This window comes from Phocoena phocoena, chromosome 16, assembly GCF_963924675.1.
Source record: "Phocoena phocoena chromosome 16, mPhoPho1.1, whole genome shotgun sequence".
Classification (NCBI taxonomy): Eukaryota; Metazoa; Chordata; class Mammalia; order Artiodactyla; family Phocoenidae; genus Phocoena; species Phocoena phocoena.
Genome location: NC_089234.1, coordinates 71,530,053 through 71,557,130, shown reverse-complemented (window position 1 = coordinate 71,557,130; position 27,078 = coordinate 71,530,053). Strand labels below are relative to the sequence as shown.

General features: G+C 42.1%; 1 protein-coding gene across 2 annotated transcripts; it reads right to left on the bottom strand.

Moving 5' to 3' along the window:
• Positions 1-9,419: 9,419 nt before the first annotated feature.
• MRLN (myoregulin) lies at positions 9,420-21,454 on the bottom strand. 2 transcript variants are annotated; one of them, XM_065894832.1, is made up of 3 exons: positions 21,364-21,454; positions 11,477-11,588; positions 9,420-9,647 (listed from the first exon to the last, which is right to left on the bottom strand). In XM_065894832.1, exon 3 carries the CDS (start codon positions 9,626-9,628, stop codon positions 9,488-9,490), a length of 141 nt encoding a protein of 46 aa, XP_065750904.1. In that variant the 5' UTR covers positions 9,629-9,647; positions 11,477-11,588; positions 21,364-21,454; the 3' UTR covers positions 9,420-9,487. The 2 variants fall into 2 exon arrangements, with proteins under 2 accessions (XP_065750904.1, XP_065750905.1); XM_065894833.1 differs by lacking the exon at positions 21,364-21,454 and having other exon boundaries at positions 9,420-9,640.
• Positions 21,455-27,078: the final 5,624 nt, after the last annotated feature.

Here is a 27,078-nt window from a genome sequence, read left to right as displayed (position 1 = left end):
AGAGGAACCACTGAAGGATTCTAAACAGTGGATGACATGGTTGGCTTTGTGTTTCAAAACCATCACTCTTAGAAACCACGTTGGAAGATGGACTGGGAGAGAAAGTGGTCAGAGGCTGATTTAACAGCTGAGGCAAAAATATATATTTGAAAATTTAACACCTAGAGAATTTTGAAATAAGGGGACCAATCTGAGAGATTAAGAAGTGCCATGTAACTGATGGGTGTGGGGATTAGTGGAAAGAAAGGTTGGGGATGGATTCCGGGTTTCCCATAAGAGCTTAGAAAGAATTGCTGTAAAATTAAGGGAAGTGTGCCTCCCACTGCAGGATCCTCTAGAATAGTCCAAATTTCAAATATTGAATCTCATTCTTGTAATAAAACATAAAAACAATTCCAAGAAACTCCAATTTAAAATATATTTCCAAGATTTCTTTTGCAATTGGATATGGTGGCAAGTTCTTTTGTCTGACTCAAATTTCCTGATCTATGGTTTGGATAATATGATCATAGGTAGGTGAACATATGCAACAGAAACAAAGAGCAAGAAACCTATTCAATACCAGTACAGTGAGTAGTGGTACGTGCAAAGTACACGCCAAAGTTTTACTGGAAAAAGGCTTGTCCTCACCGAGAAGAGTCAGTGTTGATTATTAGGTTAAAGTGACCTTAGGGGCTTCCCTGGTGGCGCAGTGGTTGAGAGTCCGCCTACCGATGCAGGGGACACGGGATCGTGCCCCGGTCCGCGAAGATCCCACATGCCGCGGAGCGGCTGGGTCCGTGAGCCATGGCCGCTGAGCCTGCGCGTCCAGAGCCTGTGCTCCACAACGGGAGAGGCCGCGACGGTGAGGGGCCCGCGTACCGCAAAAAAAAAAAAAAAAAAAAAAGTGACCTTAGAAAGAAGGGGCCACATCCTTTGGCAACGAAAAGCAAACATCAGTCAAACCCCAGATGTACAGCTGGCTCAGACAGAGGCATGCCAACAGCTCTAATATCCACAACCAAATCCATCAGTCTGTATGTAAAGAGAAACCACTACATTTCTAAATCTAGAGTGGCATGACCCACAGTATAAATACTTGGATTGATCACACAGATGCTGGCACCCACCAAGTGCAAGCTGAATTAACTCTCAACATCATGGACAACAATAATTGTGGGCATTTCCTTCCATGAACCTGGTCCTCCAGACATCCTTGGAGGCTCAGAGAGGCTGCTTTTTGAGTATTTCAGCACTCAAGATACTTTGTGTCCTGATTATTTCTCTTAGTTACACGCGGTCGTGCATGTTCTTTTTTTTTTTTTTTTTTTTTTTTTTTTTTTTTTTTTTGCGGTACGCGGGCCTCTCACTGTCGCGGCCCCTCCCGCTGCGGAGCACAGGCTCCGGACGCGCAGGCCCGGCGGCCATGGCCCACGGGCCCAGCCGCTCCACGGCACGTGGGATCCTCCCAGACGGGGGCACGAACCCGTGTCCCCTGCACCGGCAGGCGGACTCTCAACCACTGCGCCACCAGGGAAGCCCCGTGCATGTTCTTTTGAGACTACTGAATTTGAATCAGAGTCTTAGAAGTAGTCAAGAGGCCTTGAAGATCAGCAGGTAGAACCTCACACTTGCTGTAGCATTTAATCTACTAATTTTTCCGATGAAGAAACAGAGGCTCCAAGAGGTTGAATAATAAGAGGTGGAGAGAATAGAGGATAAAAACACACAACTTGAAGCCTACTGATTAGCTCTGTAACCTTGAAGAGGTTCCTTCTCCTCCCTGTGCCCGTTTCCTCATCTGTAAAAGTGGGAGAATGATACCTATCTCATATGGTAGTTGAGAAGAATCAGTGAATTAAACCACATAAAGTGCTGCAAATAGCCTAACGTAATAAGCGTTATACGAGTGCTTGTATTCATGAATATACCAAAGAACCCCACTACAACTGGGAATCTGATCCTACCTTTCCTCTACACAATTAGAAGAAGAAAATTCTACCCACTGACAAATTTACAGTGATTACAAATAGCTGTCATATACAATATCCTTTAAGGACGTCTCATTAAAACCTGCATCTGAGTTCTTGAAATTCACTCAAGAAGAGCTCCTATAGTGACAAGCAGGTATGATAACCAGCCCAGGAAATCCACAAAGCTCAGTGACACACCAAGTCTGAAAATTAACCTTTTTACCAAGTAGACCTGAATCTCTCCTCAGGGTCGCCCGCATCCCACACCACACCAGTATTTCTACAACTTGGGTCCATCTTCTGTCAACTATGGTCTTAACGAACTGAAAGGCTGGATTTTGACTTAGATGTCATTCTTGGCAAGGCTGTTAGTTCAACTTTTCTTTGGCTGGTCAAGATGATTTTTCAACAAGTTCTTTAGCCCACAGTGTTACAGTATACCACCAAAGAAATCAAGAAATGAATATTGCTGTGGGTGGGAAAAGAAAGACCAAATGGAACTCCTGCCACACTGATAATTATCATCTACAAGGTGTTTGATTCACTAAGTGTGGCAAAAGAGTATATTTTATAAGAAGTTTGCAGCTGCTGAATACCAAAGGCCAAAAACTCAATCTGCAAAGAGACTGCTTATGAGCTATGAGGATCATTAGCACATGACAAATAGAGTGAATTTCCTAGAATCGGAAACAGCACAGAAAATATCCAGCCCCTTGAACATGCCTGGCTTAGAGTAGGTATCCGGTGAAAATTAGCTGAATAAATCTAATTGCCATCAATGAAAAAATATCTCATATTAACTTGGATCTTTATTAATGGGACCTAAGGTACTTGAAAGAAATGTGAGGAATTTCTTATGTAATTAACTCTGATATGAAATGGGTAAAAAGGAGCCCAAAGAATGAGCTCTGATTGCTCGATAGCATAAAATAGAGATTTAAAGAAAACAGATGAAGTTTTAAAACTCAAGAGGAAAGGAGCAAATATTTTCATTTTAACCTTTATTTCATGACCTACCGTGTAATATTTGAAATCCTGAGGATTATCAGGGTGACAAAAATGTTCTTGTTCCTTTAGAGATCAAGAGAAACCTTTTCAAGGATTATAGATGTGGGTCATCTGCTTTGTAAAATAGTCTAGCAGTTCCTCAGAAGTTGAAAGGAAGAGTCACCATATGACCCAATAATCCCACAAGTTGGTGTATACACAAAAGAAATGAAAACATATGCCCTTGCAAGAATTGGTACGAGTGTTCGTAGCAGCATTATTCATAATTGACAGAAATAAAAACAATGCGGGGCTTCCCTGGTGGCGCAGTGGTTGAGAGTCCGCCTGCCAATGCCGGGAACAGGGGTTCATGCCCCGGTCCGGGAGGATCCCACGTGCCGTGGACAGGCTGGGCCCCTGAGCCATGGCTGCTGGGTCTGCGCGTCAGAGCCTGTGCTCTGCAACGGGAGAGGCCACGACAGTGAGAGGCCCGTGTACCAGAATTAAATAAATAAATAATAAATTAAAAAAATAAAAACAATGCGAATAACCATCTACTGATCAATGGATAAATAATATATGGTATATCCATGCAATGGAATATTATTTGGCCATTAAGAAGCCAGGCACAAAAGGCTATACATTGTGTGATTCTTTTTATATGAAATTCCCACATGAAAAGTAGATTAGTATTGCCTAGGGCTGGCGGGAGGGGTGGTTGGGGGCAGGTTAGGTTGAGGGAAAATCGGGAGTAACTGCTCATGGGGATTAATGGGTATGGGGTTTCTTTTTAGGGTGATAAAATTGTTCCAAATTCATTGTGGTAATAGTTGCACAGCTCTGTAAATATACTAAAAAATCATTGAATTGTACATTTCAAACAGATTAATTGTATGGTATATGAACTATATGTCAATAAGGCTGCTGTTAAAATAAGCTACAGCAGATGCAGTTTTAGCTCTGCTTTACAGTTTTTAAAAAGCGGTCCTAAAAACACAGCTTTTTCATTCATCTAGTAGAGCCATGAAGGTCCCTAGCATCATGACAAGTTAGGGGCCAGACATGATCAGCCTGGAATAATCATGGAAAAATTGCAACCCCTGGAGAGAGGATTCCTTGTTTAAATAAAGTTGTGATGTGTACCATACAAAGGACACAGAACATCAGAGAGTCTCACATTCTCTCCTTATTCTGCCGTGAGAAAGTTTCCCTAAACCAGAGAAGTTGTGTAGAAGCTAAATTTTTATCAATCCTACAAAATTAACTCCCCACTTCTTCACTAAGCTGTAGTCACACTGGCCTTCCTAAGGGTTTGCTGAGCTCCACCTAGCGCAGTGCCTTTGTACCTGCTGTTCTTCCTGCAGGAAGTCCTCACTTGTCCCCAGATCTCCACCTGGCTAGCTCATCAGTCAAGCCTCTGCTCCATTGTCGCCTTCTCAGGAAAAGCGCCTTAGCTCCTCCTAATTAAAATATTCTTCCCCCACAGAAACCCTCTCTGCCATGGGTCCAGTTCATTTTCTGCACAGCATTTGGGACTATCTGAAACTCTCACGTGCTTATCAGTTTGTTGTCCGCCTCCCCCCCGGCAGAAGGGCACAAAAGCCTTTCCGTGTCCCCCATTTCTTGATTACAGGAAATAGGCTTCATTCAGCCTCCACGACTTCCCTGAGTTCCAACCAGCAGCTTAAAAGAGTTGCTAATCAAAAAAAAAAAAAAAAAAAGAGTTGCTAATCAGGGAAGGGAGGGGATTCGGACAAGGGAGGCGCAGTCAAGAAACAATAGCGCCGCCTTGGGGCAGGGTCCTGGTTCTCCCCTCAAGGGATACACAGAATGATATCTTGGAGCTCTTTACAGATACTGAAGCCCTCACCAGGTGGTAGAAGTTAACGGTCTGCTGCCCACAAGCACATAGACCCCACACTGGTTGGAACCAGAAGTTTGATGATGCTGACTCCCAATTACCTCGCCACCAACCAATGAGAAGAACGTCCACGAGCTGATCACGCCCTCCTCTGTGAACCATTACTATAAAACGCCTCACTAGCCCCTCCAGGTCAGGACACACAATTTTGAGGGCATGAGCCCGCTGTGGCCCCCTTTGCCTGGCAAAGCAATAAAGCTATTCTTTTTACTTCACCCAGAACTCTGCCTCTGAAAATTAATTCGGTGTCGGGGTACAGAGGCCGGATTTGGCTTCACGGACAGGGACCAAAATATTTCCCTGTGCCTACAAAGCTAGCAGATAGGCAGTGAGCGCTTGATAAAGATTTATTGAGTAAATGATCTCCACAGGGTAAGTCATAATCAACTTTGTAAACAACATCTGAAAGGTCAGCCTCTGTACCTGCCACACCTCAGACAGGAGTCCAGGGACACTGACCCTTCAGAGAACAGTCTGTAGCCACCTCCAGGCTGAAAGGGCAAAGGGCCGAGACTGAAAACCCAGTTGGCCACCAAGGACTTCCCGTGCTCCTTCACTAATCTTCCCTCACCGTGGTCCCAGGTCAGGTGGCGGAGCAGCTCTGGGGCCTTTCCTGTTGGTTTATAAATAAGTCTAGGCTCATTGCTGATCCCAGAGTGGCCTACGTGGCAACTTGCCTTCAGCTTGCTCAGTAGGACCGCTTGCAGGAAGGGCAGCAAACAATAGCCACGCAGAAGCGGCACAGAACAGCAGCCTGCATCTGTGTGGTCACGTGCATACCACGCGCTTCAGATCTTCTCTCAAAGGACCTACTGTAGAGCACAGGGAACTCTGCTCAATATTCTGCAATAACCTACGTGGGAAAAGAATCTGAAAAAGAATAGATACATGTATATGTATAACTCAATCCCTTTGCTGTACACCTGAAACTAACACAACATTGTTAATCAACTCTACTCCAATATAAAATAAAAATTAAAAAAAAAAATCCCCCAAAACCTTGAACCTGGTTTCTACAGAAGCAGTTTGTCCCAATCATGCCCCAAAGTTAGGAACTGTCCATTCTGACTCAGAATGGCTCTCTGGCTTAGTTTTCTTGTAAGTTATTTCATTCGAGTGAACACTTAAAGAATCACTAATGCTTCATCAACTTTAGAGTACTTGTCACTCAATTCCAGAAAACTCGTGTTTACCTAACCCAGGCTGCATACATACGTATACGCCGTGGACATTGTTGCCATTTAGGAAAACAATCCTTTTCCAATCCTGCGGAAGGTAGTCACAGGTCCCTTACTTCACAGAGCTACTCCTGTCTTCTTGATGTTTATAACAACGTCTTAGAGTTCTAGGACTCCTTTCTGTTATCTATCTCCCTGTAAGTATCAGTCCAGTTCATTTAAGAGTCACAGTGTTTCTATGTGATACATGAAGCTGATGGTGTTAATGCCACTTCTGTTTTTTTCTTGGTTCTGTTTTAACAGGAGGAGTAGCAGACCCAGAGAGGTTAAGCAACTTGCCCCGAGGTCACATACCTGTTCAGTGCCAAACAGTAGGAACACTGAGTCCGTGAGCTTCCCTCCACATCAGCACTTCTCAATGCATCTGAACCACTGGGGAATCTGGTTACGGTGCAGATTCTGAATTCAGCAGCTCTGGGGGATTGCGGGGGGCGGGGGGACCAGGATTCTGCATGTTTCCCAAGCTCCCAGGAGTTGCTGCTTGTGGTGGCCCTCAGAACACCTTTCATCACACCCTTCACACCCCAGGCGTGTCCATCCTAATACTTCCCCCAGTGGCCGTTGCGCTATTTGGGTATTCATTCATTTCCCCCACTAACCTATGAGCTCCAGGAGAGCATGAACTATGTTGTATTCACTGGTTTGACCTGGGCGCCCAGCACCACACGTGCCAAAAAGGAACTGAACAAATATTTTTGAAGAGTGGAGGAAAAGTGACCTATTTCCAATGACAAAGCCACGTCGACTGCATATTAAGAGTCTGATTTCTTATACAAAACAGAAACAGACTTAGAAAACAAGCTTATGGTTACCAAAGGGGAAAGGTGGGAAGGGAGGGATCAACTGGGAGCTTGGGATTGCCATATACACACCACTATATTTAAAATAGATAACCAACAAGGACCTACTGTATAGCACAGGGAACTCTGCTCAGTACTCTGTAATAACCTAAATGGGGAAAGAATTTGAAAAAGAATAGATATATGTATAACTGAATCACTTTGCTGTACACCTGAAACACAACACTGTAAATCAACTATAGCCCCATTTGAAAGAAAATTAAAAGAAAAAACAATCAATCGATCAATCAATCAATGAACATTCTTTTAATAGGCTATTCATCAAGTACCCTCTGCTGTCTGGGGTCACACTATGACATCCAGTTGTCATCGCCGGGTCCCCAAATAACATAACCAAATAAAAGCCCCGCAGTTTCAACCAGTTTATACCTACACTTGCCGCAGAACTCTGCCAGGGGTCAGGGGGACAGAATCACATCCTCGGGCCAACGGGATGGGATAACATGAGGTCATTCTAAGGGCAAGGGGGAGGTGTAGAACAGGCAGGGTGATGGAGGCTCGCTAACACTCAGCATCACCTGAGGATGCTGACGACAGCAGTCCTCCACGGATTGTGCGTTTTCCATATGCCAAGCACTCGGCTGTGCACGTTGCACCCGTCATCTCATGTCATCTTCTCGACACACCTATGACACAGGCACTTATTTTATATGTAAGGAAGCAGAGACGTAAGGTTATTAAACCGTAAGCGGTGAAGCCAAGATCTGGACCCAGGCAGCCTGGCTTCAGCATCCGTGCTTCTAACCACATTGTTGACTGCCTGGAAGCACACAGAAAAGAAGCAATTGCTTGAGCCTGGGAGTGACTTGACTTCCCTGTCAACAGCCTGATTAATAATAGGCTCCAAGAAATCCCACATAGAGGGGCTTGGGGAGAAACGCATCACATCCACATTATATCCAAAAGGAAGTGTTCGACAATATTATGTAGGGAAAAAAGAGATTCTGTTACAGCAAATGCTCACATAGTTTTGACTCTGTTTGGCTTATGGTTAAATATACAACACCGCTGAAAGGTTAAGTAAGAGTCACTGAAGTAATAAGTCTCAAAGGTCCCAGATTCCTTTCACACTTCATTAGGTCTCTTATGAAACCTTGCATTAATGTCTGGGCCAAATCTGAGAAGATGGTCATCACATGGAAGAGTTCAGGATTTTATGAAACATGTGTGTCCAACATCAAATGTCAAAAAGTCTAAAGGACAAGAGAACTTTGTTTTTCAAAGGCTTAAAGGGCAGAAGTTCAACAGTTATATTTTAGCACTGTCAGAAAATGAGGGAGTCAAGAAAACTGTGGAAGAGAACGCATTGTCCATTTGGATATGAGAAAAGGGTAAACTTAATCTCTCTTTTCGATAGAAGATTTTAAAGGTGGAATAAGAAAATAAATCAGGGCAATACTAAAGTATTGAATAAAATACTTGAATATTGTATTGAATATATACAATATTGTCTTGAATAAAACATTACTGTGAAAAAACGTTGAGCTCTACAGATTGTTTCTTAACCACACTTGTTTAATTATTATTTACCTTTGGAGGCAATATGATATGATGGATTGTGAAGGCCCAAGATCTGGTTCTGCCACTTCCTAGGTATGGTCTCCAGCTAGCATAATTCTTCCAGGATTCAATGTGTTCATCTGTGAAATGGGACAACTCACTCCTGCCTCCTAGGGTTACTGGGAGCCTTACATTAAATGACATACTGTGAGCATTTAGTCCCAAACAGAAAATCAACACAGGTTGCACCTTGTTTTCTCTCCTTTCTTACAAGTTCTATCTTCCTAAAAGAATGTTGTTTAAGCACTTCTATTCCTAACTTTAAGTTTTTGTTAGTAGAAACATAAAATTGTGGAGGGTTAAGAAAAACAATCTACCTACACACAGATGAAATGTGTACGTAAGAAAATGAGAATAAACTATTAGTATACAGTATGGAAAGATCATCTCATATTAAGCTTGATGTGTTAAAAATAGAACCATATAATAAACAACAAGGTCCTACTGTACAGCACAGGGAACTATATTCAATATCCTGTGATAACCCATAATAGAAATGAATATGAAAAAGAATGTATATATGAATAAATGAATCACTTTGCTGTATAGCAGAAATTAACATAACATTGTAAATCAACTATAGTTCAATAAAATAAATTTTTAAAATAAATTAAAAAAATAGAACCACATAAAATTTCAATAGGTACGCATCCTTAAGAAACAACTTCACTCATAATTACACCTACAAATTTTAGTCAATCTATCAACTAATGATCATGTTAAAAATCAAGAAGTTTTACGAGAGTAGTGTAGATTTTTGGAAAAAATTCCATTTTAATTTATGTGAATGTTTTATAAACCAGAAAGTACTAAATAATATACAATGTTGTTTTTATTGCAATGTCCTTTTGGCTTCTAGAATAATTGGAGATGTCATCAAATTAAAATCACTCAACATACTAAATTACAAAATTTTATTCACTGTAATTCAATATGAAATTCACATGTAAAGTAAGGGAAGTCAGCTTTCTAAGAAGTTATAACAACATATATAATAGACAGGAAGTCAACAAAGATAAAAAACAGAATTTTTAGAAGTCTTCCCACAATTTCATCTTCCAGACTTGTGGGGTTAGTAGTAGAAATTAACATCCAGTGTTTACACGTCATATCCAAACGCTCCTGCTCCCTAGGGGGAAAAGAAAGAGAAAATGTCCTTAAATGAACACATTTATAACCCTGATTCTTTAAAATCAATCTCATATTTGCATTGGAAAGAAACAGTGATCAAGAAATGTCTTTCAAGGCTTCCCTAGTGGCGCAGTGGTTGAGAATCCGCCTACCAATGCAGGGGACACGAGTTCGAGCCCTGGTCCGGGAAGATCCCACATGCCGTGGAGCAACTACGCCCAAGCGCCACAACTACTGAGCCTGTGCTCTAGACCCCGCGAGCCACAACAACTGAGCCCGCGCGCCTAGAGCCCGTGCTCCACAACACGAGAAGCCACCGCAATGAGAAGCTCCTGCACCACAATGAAGAGTAACCCCCGCTCTCCACAACTAGAGAAAGCCCACGTGCAGCGACGAAGACCCAATGCAGCCAAAAATAAATAAATAAGTTTGTTAAACAAACAAACAAAAACAGCTCAAGGAACTACCAGAATTACCCCTCTCTTTTCAATGATATCCATAATTAGTTTATTTTGGAAGTCTTATCTGCAAAGTCATTTACAATCATTCTTATGGCATCAGTGAAATTGCCATTCTTCTAACCTGTACAGTGGGTATCACCAGGAAATGAGAATTTGAAGACATGGAAAGAGGCATGTGATAAAATTCTTAAACATTAAACAACACAAGGTTTTTTTCATTTCCCTGATCTTTCCTCAAAATCCTTTCTCATATTTTGGTCACTTAACCAGACATTAAATATTTTAATTTCTTCCACACTTCTGTGTTAATCAGTTTTTGTAACATCTTAATTTTTTAAAGTATTACGGAATTTTTAAAGATATTAATTTGTGGTCTGCTTAGTGCACTGTCGGAACATTTCACATGCCTGTCAGGTAGGGAGTTTAGAACCATTCTTAACTCCTTTTTCCAGGAATGTAAACTTGGCCTTACATCCAAGTCCCTTATACACACTCAACTTAAAATCAGCATCAAGGGCTTCCCTGGTGGCGCAGTGGTTAAGAATCCGCCTGCCAATGCAACGGACACAGGTTCGAGCCCTGGTCTGGGAAAATCCCCCATGCCACAGAGCAACTAAGCCCGTGCACCACAACTACTGAGCCTGCACTCTAGAGCCCGAAAGCCACAACTACTGAGCGCACGCGCCACAACTACCGAAGCCTGCATGCAACAAGAGAAGCCACCACAATGAGAAGCCCGCGCACCGCAACGAAGAGTAACCCCTGCTCTCCACAACTAGAGAAAGCGCGCGCACAGCAAACAAAGACCCAATGCAGCCAAAAATAAATAAACTTTAAAAAATTTATTTTAAAAAATGAGCATCAATATTTTTAGAAAGTGGCAAGATCGGGGTGGGAAAATATTTTCTGCTATTTTTCACTCAAACCCAAAAAGGCAGGTTGAGTTTTAAGAGAGAAGGTGAAAGAGAGATGGGGAGATAGATGAGATTTATACAAGTATCTTCTTCCACTTTTAGCAATCTTGATTATTTTCTATAATAACTAACCCCCTTCCTAAAGGAGGGAATGACTTGCCCCAAATTACACAGCAATCACTGGCGAAGTAAACGCCTAGAATTTCCCTTAAGTTCAACAATTCCTTGTGCCTATGTTTGGGAAAGAAGGGGTAAGAATAACACATGGGTTCGCAAAGCGATTTTCCTTCCCTCCTATGGCCTCCACCTCCATCTTGTGTTTCTTCAGTCTGTGCTCTGAGGGGTACCTTCAATTTTCTCCAACAGCGGTAAAGAGAGAGACTGAATAGGAAGTGAGGGAAAGACCAGACAACTAGTGGGGGTCGAAGAGCGCGCAGAAACCCATTTCTCACCTGACTTAATCCGGGGTAGTGGTTGATAATGCTGCTCCTGGGTTTTCTCTCCAGCTGCTCTTGCTAGAACAAAGTGCATTCAGCACAGGTGGTCTCTTAGCAACCTTGGTTCCTGTGTCAAAGCACAGCGAAAGCTTTTATTGGATGCTGAGGAGGTCTGTGAAGTGGCCGGGCAGGGAGCCTGCCTGGAGAAACACTAAAATGACTCTCAAAGAAGTCAGGAAGGAGATGTCGAAGAGTGGAGTTCGGCAAACGTGACACGTTGATTTCAACATATCACAGAATTGTATAGCTGAAAACTAAACTTTTCACAAAAAGTTTAAACTGAACTCTATAATTTTCCTGGCAGGCCAAACACTTACCACGCTTTTATTATTTTATTTTATTTTTTGGCGTGCCATGGGGCATATGGGATCTTTGTTCCCCCACCAGGGATTGAATCCACACCCCCTGCAGTGGAAGCAGGAAGTCTAAACCACACTTTTAAAACAATAGGTCTCAGGGGGTGAGGGAATGGAAGAGATGTGTAAGGGTTACACATGTGCAACAAGTAGATAAATAAGTCCCGGAGACCACTGTAATACACAGTACAGTGAGCACAGACATAAAAGTGTGTTATAAACATTAAACTTGCTAAGAGACTAGATTTTAATTGTTTCCAGCTCTAGAAGCATTAGAAAGTGGAGTGAATTTATTACAAAAGACCAGGCTGTAACATTCAGCCATAAATGGAAAATTATCCAACAAAATGATGGTTATTACAACTATGAAATAATAGAAAATACTACTTAGAAAATTATGTTAAAATATTTAATTATGATTAAAAGCCATACCTTATGAACACCTATTATACTCCTGGACAAGCATGGATAATCACACCAGGATACATATCCAAACATTATTTGTAATATCCTCAACTTAAAAACAAACCAAATACCCATTAGTAGGTAGATAAATGCATATAATGGAATATTATACAATAATGAAAATTAAGCTCCAGCTACATACAAAAACAGCGATGAATTTTACAAACACAATATTGAATTTTTACAATAATGAAAATTAAGCTCCAGCTACATACAAAAACAGTGGTGAATTTTATAAACATAATATTGAATTTTTTAAAAGCAAGGCACAAAAGAAAATGCACAGTGTAAATATATTTACGTGAAGTAGGAAAACCGAGTTAAAGGTGCATGGTTTAGGGGTGTATATGTGGGAGGCAATGGTGTAGGTGGTGAATTGATCAAGAAAAGCAAAGGATTGGCTACCATAAAATCAGGGTAGTGGTGGTGTTAGTGAGGGGAAGGGAAGGGCTGCACGGGTGTGGGGAGCCTCCAGCAGTTATTTCATTTCTTGTCCTGGTTGGTGGTTACATTGGCCATCACTTTTTAACTACTTGCCAAACCGCACATAGAAATTTTATGGGCTTTTCTGTAGGTACGTTAGACTTCACAATCGAAACATTTAAAAAAAGGAAACAGGACTATCTACAAATGTTGAGTTTGGGTGAAGGACTGTATGTGATTTTTTTTCCTTGCTTTTTCCACTTCTCACATTTTCATTTAAAAGGATGTTGCTTATATAACTTCAGAAAACGAAAGAAAGCAGTCCCATAATGGCTAGTCCTCTTTCTTTCCCATATACTTAAAAGTAATGTATACTGATTTTATTTTTGTCAAACCAAACATTTTAACAAATATGAATTCGGGAAAATTAAATGTCAGTCAAAGATTTTAATGAAAATATTTAACTTACACTTTATCCAATAAATTACATATTTTCATTAAAACGTTTCACTGAGACATTTCATTTTCCTTGAGTTTACACTGTCTCTTTGGCTAAAGAACATGTTCTAGTCTCATGCAAAATGTTCAGGAGAAAGAGGAATGTTGGTGGTTTCTGTTGGCTCTTCTCAGTGTTAGATCTGTTTCTAGATTTAAATCATTGGAAGGACAAGACTCTGCACCATCGTAAGTTTACTAGCACACTGAGATTTTACTGTGGATTAAAATTATGATTGTCGCAGTGTTTGATTTACATTTTGCCTAATTAGTTCTTACTTACTTTTCTAGAAGCTTGGTAATCACATGTTTTTTCTTTGTAGGGACATTCTTTTACAGGAAAGGCTAGTTAACAGCAGCATTTTCAGGAAAAAAAATGATTTGTAGTGTTCTTCTTATCGGATAAAACATGCACTAAATAAATGTAAAAAATAAATTAATTAATAAATTTGAAACAAGCTAGGACACTTCTAAAAGTATGCTAGAATGTATTGAGTGTGACTATCTCAAGACCGTGGTCTTCTCTTGAATGCAGTATTTAAAAGTCGTAGTTAAAAATAACATCACCTCCAATTTCTGATATAAGACATCCTAGGTTATAGAAAAATGGTACAGATGAACCGGTTGCAGGGCAGAAATTGAGACACAGATGTAGAGAACAAACGTATGGACACCAAGGGGGAAAAGTGGCAGGGGTGGTGGTGGTGGGATGAATTGGGAGATTGGGATTGACATATATACACTAATATGTATAAAATAGATAACTAATAAGAACCTGCTGTATAAAAAATAAATAAAATAAAATTTAAGACATCCTAGGTTATTTGGGGCCTAATATATTTCATGTTAAAATTTCAGATGACTGCAAATAATTTTCCCTCCCATTTAAATGCCTCTACGTTCCTTTCTTTTCCCTATTTCCAAAAGGCACTGAGAATCAATTTATTTTGTAGAAATTAATTTATAGAATGTTATACTTAAAATAGAATGAATACTCTCTTATCTAGTTTAAAAAACTTGTCTTTATTATATTTTCTTTTGATTCCATCAAGAGTCCAAATAATCTAAATCCAAACTGACCTGTTCATTGAATGGTTGAATAGTGGAATCCTACAAGGTAAGTTAGACTAATGGCGAGTAGCAGTAACTTTTGGTCTCTGGGGGTTGAACTTCACTGCATTCTCTGTTCTTCACCCTGTCATCAGTTTGTAGCCTCTGGCCTTTCAAACCTTTATAATCTTGATTTTATACAAAACAAAGTTTCTCAAGTCAACTCTGACTCCTGGGACCATAGTGCATTTGCTAAACGGCTTGGTCCCCTGGCAAAAATAAAACAATGCAAAACAAACAAGTAAAAACCCCTCTGTTATATAAAATTATTACTGGTACTAAGACTTCACCTGTTTCTCAATCTCTCTCAGCCTCTACTATTTCCCGATTAGGCGTGGATTCCTGGTCAAGATAAAGAACAGAACATACTTTGCAAAGTCTCTTTTTAAATCCAAAGAAAACACTTTTCACTGGATTCAAGATTATAGTCTTAAACACATGAGTCACACTTCAAAAATATTTCCTTTTTCGATAAGAATTTGCTAATTCTACTCCTTGTTTCCATCAATATCTAATGGTCAAGATAATATTGACAGAAGTTCCCTAGAGACAAATGTTGAAACATGAGACACTCTTGCTGAATAGGTCACTTAAGTAAAGTATAATAATTACCATTTATTAAGGGTCTAGTGTGTGCCAGGGCTGTAATTATGCACTACTGGGGCGATGGAGCAACTGCCTAAGGTTCTGTGCTGGAGCCTTGATGCTACTAACCCAGGACTCCCATCCCCAGATGCCACTCTGTTTCAACTACATGGATTTATTAATGTTTTCAAATGAAAAGGAAATGGACTAGACTGAAATGGAAATATCCACATGTAATTATCGATGGCCACTCTTCTTCCTCAGTCCTGGTTCCTTTCTGTATATGTGAAGTGCTGGCTGAACGATGGGATGGATAGTCTTGCAGTTATCCCTTTGGGCCTGAGAACCCTAAATTTGCCTGAATAGTTTTACGGGAGTCAGTTTTATTCATATCAAAACAACCTGCTCTTTGTAAATGGATCATTCACAGGCCACTACTACGAGCTTACTGTCTAGCAACCCGATTAGGTGAAAGTTCAGTTTTTTAAATCTGTGTTTTACTAGCTTTTACTCTCTGCAATTTTCTTTTCTTTTATTATTAGTTTGTTATCCACCCACTGATCAACCTATGACTGACAAGTTCCTCCCCTTGAACATTTTTTTTTTTTTTGTGGCTGTGCACGTGGCTTGTGGGATTTTAATTCCCCGACCAGGGATAGAACCCATGCCCCCAGCAGTAGAAGTACCGAGTCTTAACCACTAGACTGCCAATGAATTCCTCCCCTTGATCTTATCGACATTAGCTGGACAGAGAAATAACAAGAATGCTTCCAGGACTTGGTGGTTGAGAGGCGGGTCTGACATAAGACTGATAGGGTTTGACTTGGATCTGCCACTTACCGTGAGACCTTGGACAAGTTACATTAACTCTCTGTGCCTCAGTTAGCACTTCTATACAATGGAGATGATAGTAAGAGTAGGGTGGTGTGAGAATAAAATGAGATAATATCAATACTTGTGCCAAGTGAGTGCCTAGTGAGTGCCTACTAGGCACAAGTCGCTCTTAATAAGCAGGAGTGACTATCGTTGTTAATTATATTCTACCGTATTACCTCCTAGATGGTACCCCTTGAATAAATCAGTCTTCTCAGTTTCTCTTTGGACACCCAAACATGCAAAACTGTTACACATCTACTCATCCTTTGAAACCCAACGTACCTCCTCTGTGATCTTTCCTGACACCCTCAGGCAGAATCTATTGCCCACTTGCTGTAACATATTGCAACTGACAACCATGTATTGTGGTTATTTGCATGCCACCCCCCATTGGAAGGGCTGTCTTCCTAGAAAGTGGGGATGGCCTTACCCATCCTGGATCCCACTGCCTCACGGTACTGGATGCTAAGCGGTTTTCAACAAATATTGATTTAATAACTGCACCTCAAGGAGAAGCTTTCTTGGAAGACCAAAAGTTCATTTTGTTCCAAAGACGATGACGACAAGAAAAACCATATATTAAGTCTACTTTTCCCACAAATTTTTATTCTTCAAAAATAAAATCACGAAGTTGGGTATTTTCAGTATTGTCTCCATATGGAAAATGTCTCTTTCCCATAAAATTTATGTTTAATAAAGTTATCTTTTAGAAACTTGAGAAATCATATGGGAATTATATCTTGTTGATGTTTTTGCTTTTGTTTTTGTTTGCTTGTAATTAGGGAAGCTAGTCAAGTTGTTGGAAGGCAACAAGAGTTTGGCACTGGCCTACAGGGTTTTAGGATTCGAAGTGTCCTGCTGGGATGGCTACTGTTTCTCTGGCATAATTGAGATTTGTCCCCTTAAGATTCCAGAAATAGATGATGGTGTGGTAGGACAGGAGACATAAACTGCTCAAATATGAGTCATTCAGAAGTCAACTGAAATTCAGGCATATTCAACACGAAGTGGGTTTTGTGTGTTCTGTAAGCTTCTAAAATGGAGTTCAAGGTGCATTTTCTGAACTAATTATGTGAGGAATTACATGAGGAAGGGAATTTAACAGACATCTGAGAAATCAACTCATCAGTGATATGAGCATTGTATGTGAGGAAGCTTGAATGAGAATAATAGTAAGGGGCATATGGCTTGACGCTGAAATGATTACAGGCATGATTGTTATACCTTGTTTCCTGATTAAGACACGATTTCAAGGAGATCTTTCTCTCTCCAGCTAAAAAAAACAACAGTAGTGGAAAATCGGAAATATTACAGAAATGTTGGCACTGGAAAAGAAATTTGAAATTTCTTAAAACTTCTCATTTGACAAACGAGAGAAGGCACCTTGCCTGAGGTCACACAGCTACTTTTCTTCTGAGCTACTATAATAATCGCCTCAGCGACTTTTTGACATTTATGATAAATTGGATTCTGCGTTTCACCAGACTTGGCTATTTGAAGATATTCGATCTTCATCACCTCCCAACTGCTTTGATTCAGGCCAAGGCAAGACCAGGGCATCCAGAAGAGAATAAGTCACAAGTGAAAACTGGAAAACTTGGCAGGTCAGACTCACAAAACTCGACAAAGTGGACTTCGCCTGGAAACAGAACCACGTGCCTTGTCACAGATGGTGGGTCAGCAAGGTTTGGGAGCCGGATGGAACTGGTTTGCGATCCTGGTTCTGGCTGGTATTAGTGCTGGAGCCATGGATCGGGCATTTCACCTCACCTGCCACCCCATCTGGAGACAGAGACAATCTGTTTTGCAGGGGATTGAAAGGCTTTCATTCGTAACTACAGTTAAGAAGGGCCTACACACACTGTGATTTTAATCTCATAAAGCCTTATGAGGTGAGTTACTAATTCTCCTATTTCCTTAGTTGGAGAGATGGATGACCCGAGACTTTAGTGAGCTATTCGCGATCACACACCGGGGATGACCGGGGATTTGAATGGAAGTGTGTTTGGCTCCAAAGCCTTAGTCACTGCAGCATCTCAGGATTGGTAAAAGAGGTGAGCCTAGAGCCCAGCATGCTGCCGGGCACTTGGTAAAATAATGGTTAGGGTATGACAAAGCACTGGAGTCAGAAAGGGGGCCACTTCCTGCAGCCCAACAAGGAGGGAGAGGGGTGAGCATGGACTCAATGAACGAGAGCAAACAAATGGACTTAAGCGATGGGAAGCCCAGGAAGCTGAGCATGCACAGACATGTAGGCCACAGGGCACTGTCTGCCCTGGCAGCGCCCATGAGGGTCCACCCGATCCCCCAGGGGTACAGGGGGGTCCCAGACCTGTGTGGAATCCCTCTACTTTTCTCCTCTTCAACTGTATCTCTCATGCTTTCTCTGCATGTCAATATCTGTCCAGTTTGGGCCTTCTGCCATCTATGACTGTGCCTCAAATGTTTTGAGTAAATATTCCGGCCCTTAAATGAACTGTTTTTCTACATATGAACAAGCACCTCCTCTTAATCATCCACTACCAAGACTCCCAAAGCCTGAGATTTCCCGCTACCCCATTCCTGCCCCCAAATAGGAGATGGCATTGCCCCTAAGAAGACCTAAATTACTCAGTTATAGGTACTTTACATTAAGAAAGATTCTGGAACCAAAATAATCAAAATGTTTTCAACCTTCTCCCTGCCAAGTTCCCCAGCCCTTGCCAAGAATCACAGCTGTAGCGCACTCTTACGAGGCCAGATGAACTGCCCAGAGCTGTGGCCCGGGAACCTCACAGGGCAGTGTCACTCGCCACCAGTTCTTCCACGTTGTGACAAAGCACGGGTGGGGCCGAGGCCAGGTGCTTATTCGTTGCGTTTGGGGTTTTTATCTGCAGAACTCACATATCCAAACGGGTATCATTCCAGGTTTGGGGTGGAGGAGAGGTCTCTGGACCTGTTTGACTTTAGTAAAAGCATTTGGCCAAACCTTTTAAACTACCTTCTCAGCCTGCAACATACACTCCTTTGCCTAAATTCACTGGTGAATTATTAAGGTGCAGGTTTGATTTCGGAAACCAGCTAAGTGTTATCTGGAGTCAAGTTTAGCTGAGAAGGTAGATGGCCAGGTTGGAGGACAGAATTTCAAGTTCAATGAAAAACTGTGACCTCTTCTAAGACCAAATTATATTTCTTTTTTAAAATTAATGTCTAAGTTTGTTTATTTATTTTTGGCTGCGTTGGGTCTTCGTTGCTGTGCGCGTGCTTTCTCTAGTTGCGGCGAGGGGGGCTACTCTTTGTTGCGGTGCGTGGGCTTCTCACTGCAATGGCTTCTCTTGTTGCGGAGCACGGGCTCTAGGCACGCAGGCTTCAGTAGTCGTGGCACGTGGGCTCCTCAGTTGTGGCTCACGGGCTCTAGAGCGCAGGCTCAGTAGTTGTGGCCCACGGGCTTAGTTGCTCCACAGCACGTGGGATCCTCCTGGACCAGAGCTCGAACTCGCGCGCGTCCCCTGCATTGGCAGGCAGACTCTTAACCAGTGCGCCACCAGGGAAATCCCCAAATTATATTTCTATCATTTAGCACAGGGCTTGGAACAAAACAGGCGCTCAATTAAAAAAAAAAACTGGAGGCGGGGAGGATGAGATGCGACTTTATGGTGCATTTTTCTGTGCCTCAGAAGCTTGTTACTTAGAAGGTGAACCCAACGAGGAGCCCTGAAAAGCACTGAATCATTTTCTAAGAATGTACAGCTCTCCAAGGGGAAGTCTGACCAATAATGCCCACTTTCAGTGGATAAGTATTGGACGCGATGGCCCTGTGGAATGCCAGCCAGATCCTGTCTGTACTTGTCATGTACCACGGAACAAGCCCATTCTGACTTGTAACAGAGTTACTCATAAAATGACTTCTTTCTCCTACCATATTTAGAGTTTACTGACCCTTTGCTAATCTAGCACTGTGTGTTCACACAGTGAGAATTAAATAAACATTTGCAGAATGACAGCTTGCGGTGGAAAACAAAAATCTCATCCTGTCTCCGGAGTGTACAAGGAAACACTTTGGGAAGCAGCTATTCTCTGAGACAACCATCCTTTCTGTCCCATCCAGACACAGAATCGAAGCTAGCAAGGGGGGAAAGCAGTCCTTTGGAACCGCGGAAGCACATAAGCAAAAGAAAAAGTTTATTTTTATTTACTGATTTTTGGCCGTACCTTGCGGCATGCAGGCTCTTAGGACCCCGACCAGGGATCAAACCTGTACCCCCTGCACTGGAAGTGCGGAGTCTTAACCACTGGACCATCAGGCAAGTCCCAGAAAAATTTTAGAATGCTGATTATAGCAGAGCAGATAAGTTTATTAAAATAATAGTTTATGCTTTGAAATTGTTTTGATGAAGTTCCCCGTCATCATTGATCTTAGCCGTAGCCTAATGTCCTGAGCTAACCATATGCCATCCTCCAATGCCCCCATCCTCAGCATTCCCACTTCTGATACCATCCTAAGGATGAAGTTATTAAAAGCAGTAAAAGCCAATTATCGTCTCTGCAATTTAAAGTTTCCCATCAAAGACCACATTGGAGGCTCCAGGTTAAGAAGATTCAGGAAAAATTCAAATGAGGGATTTCATTAATAATATTACCATACTTGGCCACTTAGACACGTTATGAGTAAAACCCACCACCGTGTCAAACAGGTTATAACTCTCATCTCACAAACAAGGAAACTGAGACTCAAAGAGGTTGAGTACCTGCTTAAGTCACACAGCTTGTTGAGCCAGGGCTCAATACCTAGCCGGCATCTGCCTCCTTCCACTTCCCTGTGATGCCTCCCTTATTTAGAAGCCTGATGCACATGTTCAGGAGAATTGAATGTATGTAACCAAAGCAGAAAACTGTCTTAGTCCGTAGTCCTGAGGAGGGACCGGAGTGTCAGCTTTCACCTTTCCTCAGAGGACCAGGCAGGGCACCAGCTTCAGGGTCCTCCTTTTCCAGACAGAAAACACAGTGACCTACTTTGCAGGACTCTCAGAAGCAACCATTATCAAAAAGGCTGCAAAGACAAAGCCTTTGGCTAAAATCTCAGGAAGGCAGTGGAATGTGACAGGTGCCCTCTCTGAACCAAATCTCAAACATGGAAAATGACAGGGCCCAAGTCTCCCACCCAACATTCCCCTGCAGACACTTTCCATATGTGAAATTTCTCTTTGGAATCACTGAAATCCTCTCTTTAGAGAGGAAACACAGAAAGGCAGAAATATCTAGCATGGCCACAAGGCTGGCTCAAGTCACTGAGATCTTATTAACCCCTTGCTTCTCCTCCTGCCTTTACTGAGCCAGAAAGAAATGGAAGGAATCGAATTCTAATTCTTTGATCAATCCTATAAGCAGCCTTATAAAAACTGGAAAGACGTTGAAATGCAGGGAGGGGAAACAGGCTTTCGGCGTCTTTGCGCTTACTATATTCCCTCTACCAGAAGGAAGCAAGATTACCGTTAAACTCTCCTCCTCCATCAACATTTTAAAAGCCACGTTTTTTCAAAAACCAAAACTTACTGTTCAGGAGTTTGATAAGCGAAGTCCAAAGTCAAGGAGATGATCCCTCTCTTTTGTGACAAACACCATCTGCTCCTGGGTGGCTTGCGAGGCTTGCTGGGCTGTTATTAATAACTGGCTTAGCACTTTCCTGAGAAACCTGAGCCAGGCTGTCACGGGAGGAGAGTGGGGAGGAAGTGACAGACACAGGTGGGATAAATTATGACAAAAATACCCTCAGGCCCACACAGGCGCAAATAACCCATGAGGAGGGGCTGGGCCCCTCCACAATCAACAGACTCTCATGTCAAAGGCCCTCAGGGTTCAACAATCAACTAACCAAAACCTCTTTACTCTCTTGAAAAATGTCACGACTCCTGTAATGTCATACTTTCCTTTGTTTTGCTGAGTAATTCTTTTCCATGGCTATTTGAATATCTTCTCAAACTATGCATTTTTGCCTTGTTCACTTTGACTTCCTCCGTTTTTCAAACATAAACAAATGGATTTTCAAATGCACGTGAGCAATTTGTTGAGGTTTGTTTACCTGTGAGCGTGTGTTTACCTCCTTCCCTTAATGATTCAAAACCGTTCCTGGCAAAGTGTATGTATGTGTGTGCTCGGGAATGCGGAGGCGGAGTGGGTCTTGGGACAGCATCATACATACGAGGGAAACTGCAGAATTTAAGTCCGAAGAGTGGAAGTGCAGCTGTGACCTGGCTACTGGTTTACAGTGGGTCTTCCCTTTTGAAAAGCCTTATTTCCAAAAAATCCAAGTCTATGCCTCCCCTCCCCCAAGCACTGCCATCATATTGTTCAGACCAGGAACGGCCTGTCTTCAGCCGTAAATTATATTAAACACTGACTCTGTGTCTGACTGAAGTGTTAAAAGAAAACTGAGGATCACACAAAAGTTATTGGAATATAAAAAGATACAAACTTGAAGGGAACAATGCTTGTCGAATTGCCCGATTCTTAAGGATCCAGCTGCCTTTCACCCTGGCTCAGGCCTGGTAACTATTCTTTTTCCAAATTAAACTGTTTTTCAACTAACTGCTGGCGGTAGGGAGGCCAGAACATCTCACTGCAAACCTCGCACAGTGAGTGTTTTTCCGTGGAGGCCATTGTTATAAAGAGAAAGTAATACACCAGCTGAATAGATGGGTGAGAGGCAGTGGAGCAGGTACCGGGCTTTATTTTTTTAATTTTATTATATCTTAAGTATTTCTATTAAAAATATTCACAATTTTAACATTCATTGTCTTTCTAGTTGTCAAAGTTAAGAAATCAGCATCCGGGGCTTCCCTGGTGGCGAAGTGGTTGAGAGTCCGCCTGCCGATGCAGGGGACACGGGTTCGTGCCCCGGTCCGGGAAGATCCCACATGCCGCGGAGCGGCTGCGCCCGTGAGCCATGGCCGCTGAGCCTGCGTGTCCGGAGCCTGTGCTCCGCAACGGGAGAGGCCACAACAGTGAGAGGCCCGCGTACCGAAAAAAGAAAAAAAAAAACAACAAAAAACCCTCACAACTCAGAAACTCGCTGGCAGGGTGAGGACTGAGGGAGAGAGGGAGAGCGGCTGCAGGGGGCTGATGATGTTGAACAGCACCTGAGTCCTGTGCTCCTGGAAAGCAGCCCTGCACCAGGCTCCCTGCTCTCCATGTTCCAGGAAAAGCCTCACTGCTGAGAACGACCCTTCCTCAAATGACTTAGACGACACTGGAGGCTCCCTTGTTTACTGAGGACAAGGCCAGACACACACTCTCCAGTTTCCATTCTGTGTGTCATAAACTGAACTGTCCATCCCCACTGACCCATCTGGACAAGATACCCACTAGTTGTCTTGACCAAACTCAACTTGGGCTTTTCCTCTCCAGACAGGCCCCTGACCTTTGACCCACCTTCAACCTGAGCCAGTATCGGAATTCAGAATAGCACTTCTCCCCCCAAAACAAGCTGACCACGAAGAAAGACCTTCCCTGAGCTGTGGTCCAGCCATCAACCTGTTCACCCCACAGCCAACACCCAGTTCCTTCTGGCCTTGTTTACTCCCCTGTAGAAAAGAAAAGGCCATTTTCCACCTGATCTTTGAGATGCTTCCAGATCTTGTGGTCAATGTGTTTTATGTTTTACAATAGGCCCCTTGCCCATATTATAAGTCTTTTCTCTTTTTTTGCAATATTTTTTTAAAGTTGTGGCAAAAAGCACCTATCGTAAACGTTAGCACCTTGAGCATTTTTAAGTGTGCGGTTCGGTCGTGTTAAGTACACTCACACTGTTCTGTAACAGATCTCCAGAACCTTTTCATCTCGCAAAACTGAAACTCTCATCCCCATTAGAGAGCCGCTGCCCACTGCCCCTCTTCCCCACAACCTCTGGCAACCACCTACAGTAGTCCTTTCAAAGAGTGCCCCCTTACCTAAATCTGGATTTGTTTTCTTGTACAGTTTTCTGGTGCCGTGTCTCACACGGAGTGCCAGCCATACCTTGGACCATGCCGTGATCACCCAGGTGTTTACACCGGCTTCTCTGACCCTCTGCGTCCTGGGAATACAGGATCCTCAACCAGGGCTCTGGACATATGTCTGTCATAACGTGCTGAGTTACAATGATTCTTTCAGGCAAAGTGACTTTCCTCTGCCTCTTCTGTCTCTCCTTTGTTCCTCTAGTGGAGATTTTTTGAGGCAGTTCCCTCAGCTCCTCAACTGAGAATTGAATGAGGGAGGATTCTTTGGACTGTGGTTGTGCAAGGAGTATTAGAGCAGTAACACAAGGAGGATGATCTTTCCCATCTTCTTTAAGGTCTGATGTAATTATCGAACCCCATGGGTTACTACCTGTATTAGTTTCCTAGGGCTGTCATAACAAAATACCATAGACTGGGTGGCTCTAAACAGTAGAAATTTGTTGTCTCAGCGTTCTGGAGGCTAGAAGTCTGGAATCGAGGTGTCAGCAGGGCCATCCTCCCTCTGTAGGCTCTAAGGGAAAATCCTTCCTTGCCTGGTCCTGGCGTTTGCCTGCAGTCCTTGGCATGTCCTGGGTTAGAGCACTTTGATCTCTGCCTCTGCCATCATATGCCTGGCTTCTCCCTGTGTGTCTCTATCTTCTCATCAGGACACCAGACATATTGGATTAGGGCCCACCTTAATGACCTCATCTTAATTTGATTACATCTGCAAAGACCCCATTTCCAAATAAGGCCACATCCATGGGTACCAGAGTCAGGACGTCAACATCTCTTTTGGGGGGAATACAATTTGACCCGTAACAGTAATTCCCTATCTGGCGCCTGCCCTCCTCTTCTGCCACTCACTAAATGCTTTGCCCTTATGGCATGAATTCAATTCGATACCTTCAGTAATGGCAACATCTTACTCAGGGCCGCTGGGAGCTTCAGTGGCCTCTCTGGAAACTAGGAAACTCCCCCATCTGACTCTCGTCTAGAACCCCTCCTTCCCAGTCACTCCCTGCCCTCGCTGCTCCTTCTTCCTCCTTTTTTTTTTTTTTTTTTTTTTTTTTTTTGTGGTATGCGGGCCTCTCACTGTTGCGGCTCAGCGGCCATGGCTCACGGGCCCAGCCGCTCCGCGGCATGTGGGATCCTCCCGGACCGGGACACGAACCCGTGTCCCCTGCATCGGCAGGCGGACTCCCAACCACTGCGCCACCGGGGAAGCCCCTTCTTCCTCCTTTTAACTAAATCTGACCGTCCCTTTAACTCCCTTGAACTGCTTGATCTCCTCCCCTTCAAAACCTTTACCTGCTCCACCCCTCTCTCCCCTCCCTTTCCCACTCTGGCCCCTCAACTCCCTATAGCCAGTAGAGGTCTAGGTGGCCGTCCCCCGTCAGGGGTTCTGGAGGGGCTCAAGGAGCCCAGGAGCAATCATCTGAGGCTGAAAAAACTACCTGGAAGCAGGCTGGGTATTTTATCCACAAGGATGAGCTTTGGAGACACCTGGATAGCCACTTGGTCCTGCTCAGCCCCTTGCCCCAAATTTAGTGCATAATTTAGCTTCCATAAGATCACACATTAAGGCAAAGGAAATCTTAAGGGATCTCCTCCACATTGGCGGACACTTCAGCCCTCATGTTGAGCAGATAACCTCAACTTACCCTATCTGCCAGAAACATAATCCTGGTAAAAATATTATGGTGGGATAAGGACAAGAGCCCACATTTTCATATGAACCAGTGAATTGAAATTTTAAAATTGAAGCTATAAGCCCCCATATTTCGATCTGCCTCTCTGTTTACATGTATGTAATGTAGGTACGTTATATATGTGTAAAATTTTCCTACCTTCAGATGACATTACCAAGTTAGATTATAAAAACCTCTAAAGGAGCTTTATTTTAATTGAAGTTAAATAAGCCCTGACATAAATTAAAGATTCCTAAAATTTCTAGAAACTAAGAAAATTTAACTTCTAATACTTTAAAAAGTATTCTTATAAAAACTAACCCAAATGCATTAAGAATTCAAGTTCACAAAGTTTAATCTTTCACAAACAAGACTAGTTTAATATTATTGGTTTAATAAAAACAGATGTCTTCTCAGTTATCAGAGTTAAGTATAATACAAGCATACATTTTTACTCTATTTGGGCATGTTCTTCCTGAACTTACACAGGTGTATTGATTGAATAAATTAGCATTATATCTACCAGGTGTTTGAGATGATGAAAGCTGTAAATTTGGGTTTAACCAAATTTATCATTATTCAGACATACTTTAACAGTAATTATGTTTTCTAGTATGTGTCAGCTTGAGGATACTCTCTAAGGTCTTTTGGTAACTTAAAAACGTATGCTAGATTATTGACATAATTTCTAATAAGATAAAATACTGAAATATTAACTACTGAGCATAATTTTAGGACTATATATTTTGATCTGTTAATGAATGTGTTCGTTTTTGCCACATTGAGAAGTTGTACTGTAAAGATGTATATGGCTATAAAAAGTTGTGAGTCATAAGCTCTGCTACAAAACATTGGTGTGTGACACACAGTTCACAACTATCCACCTCATAGTTATTTCTGTGAAATAAAAGTTACTGTGGTTAAAAGTTATGATCAATATATGTGAATGAGACTCTCTGGGAGAAATAATTGCATAGTAAATAACTTTGTATGCAAGGTTTTCAGGATGTGCTTTTGTTAAGGGAAAGAAGAGTGGCTTTGTCCTAAAGTAAAATGATTGGTTGCTCCAGAACAAGGAATAGGAATGCAGAGGACAAAATCTGAATGGATATAGAAAGTCGTAGAAGGTTTATAGAAAGGGAATTGTATTTGTCATGGTCAATGTTAGCTAAGGTTTGGTGGGCTTATTATAAGATTTTCTTTAAAAGATTGTTAGTATCAAATATTATACTGATGCAAAACTAAAATTTTATTTCCTCTTTGCTAAATGACAAAATTTTCTTGGGTTATTGATCTGCCTCTCAAGAGGTTATAAAAGGTTTCTGTTTACCTTCTGAGAGATCTGCCTAAAAGGCAAAGATCCTGTGTCTTACCAGAATACTTTTCTGTGCTTTACTTTATCATGTCCTTGATGACTTAAAGGAACAAAGTTTTCTCACTTTTGGAAGAGCTAAGGTTCTTAACAATCATGCCATCTCCTATTTTTAAAAATATTTTTGGTCACTTTGATTTCAGATGGATTTTATTTTGTTTTGCATATGCCCAGAAACAACCAAATTTCCTTGTCAATTGCATTGTTTTTATAATAAACTTTTTTTTTTAGT

What these genes read in the sequence shown, in the direction of transcription:
- MRLN (XM_065894832.1), bottom strand. Translation starts at nt 9,628, where the DNA reads ATGACGTGTAAACACTGGATGTTAATTTCTACTACTAACCCCACAAGT.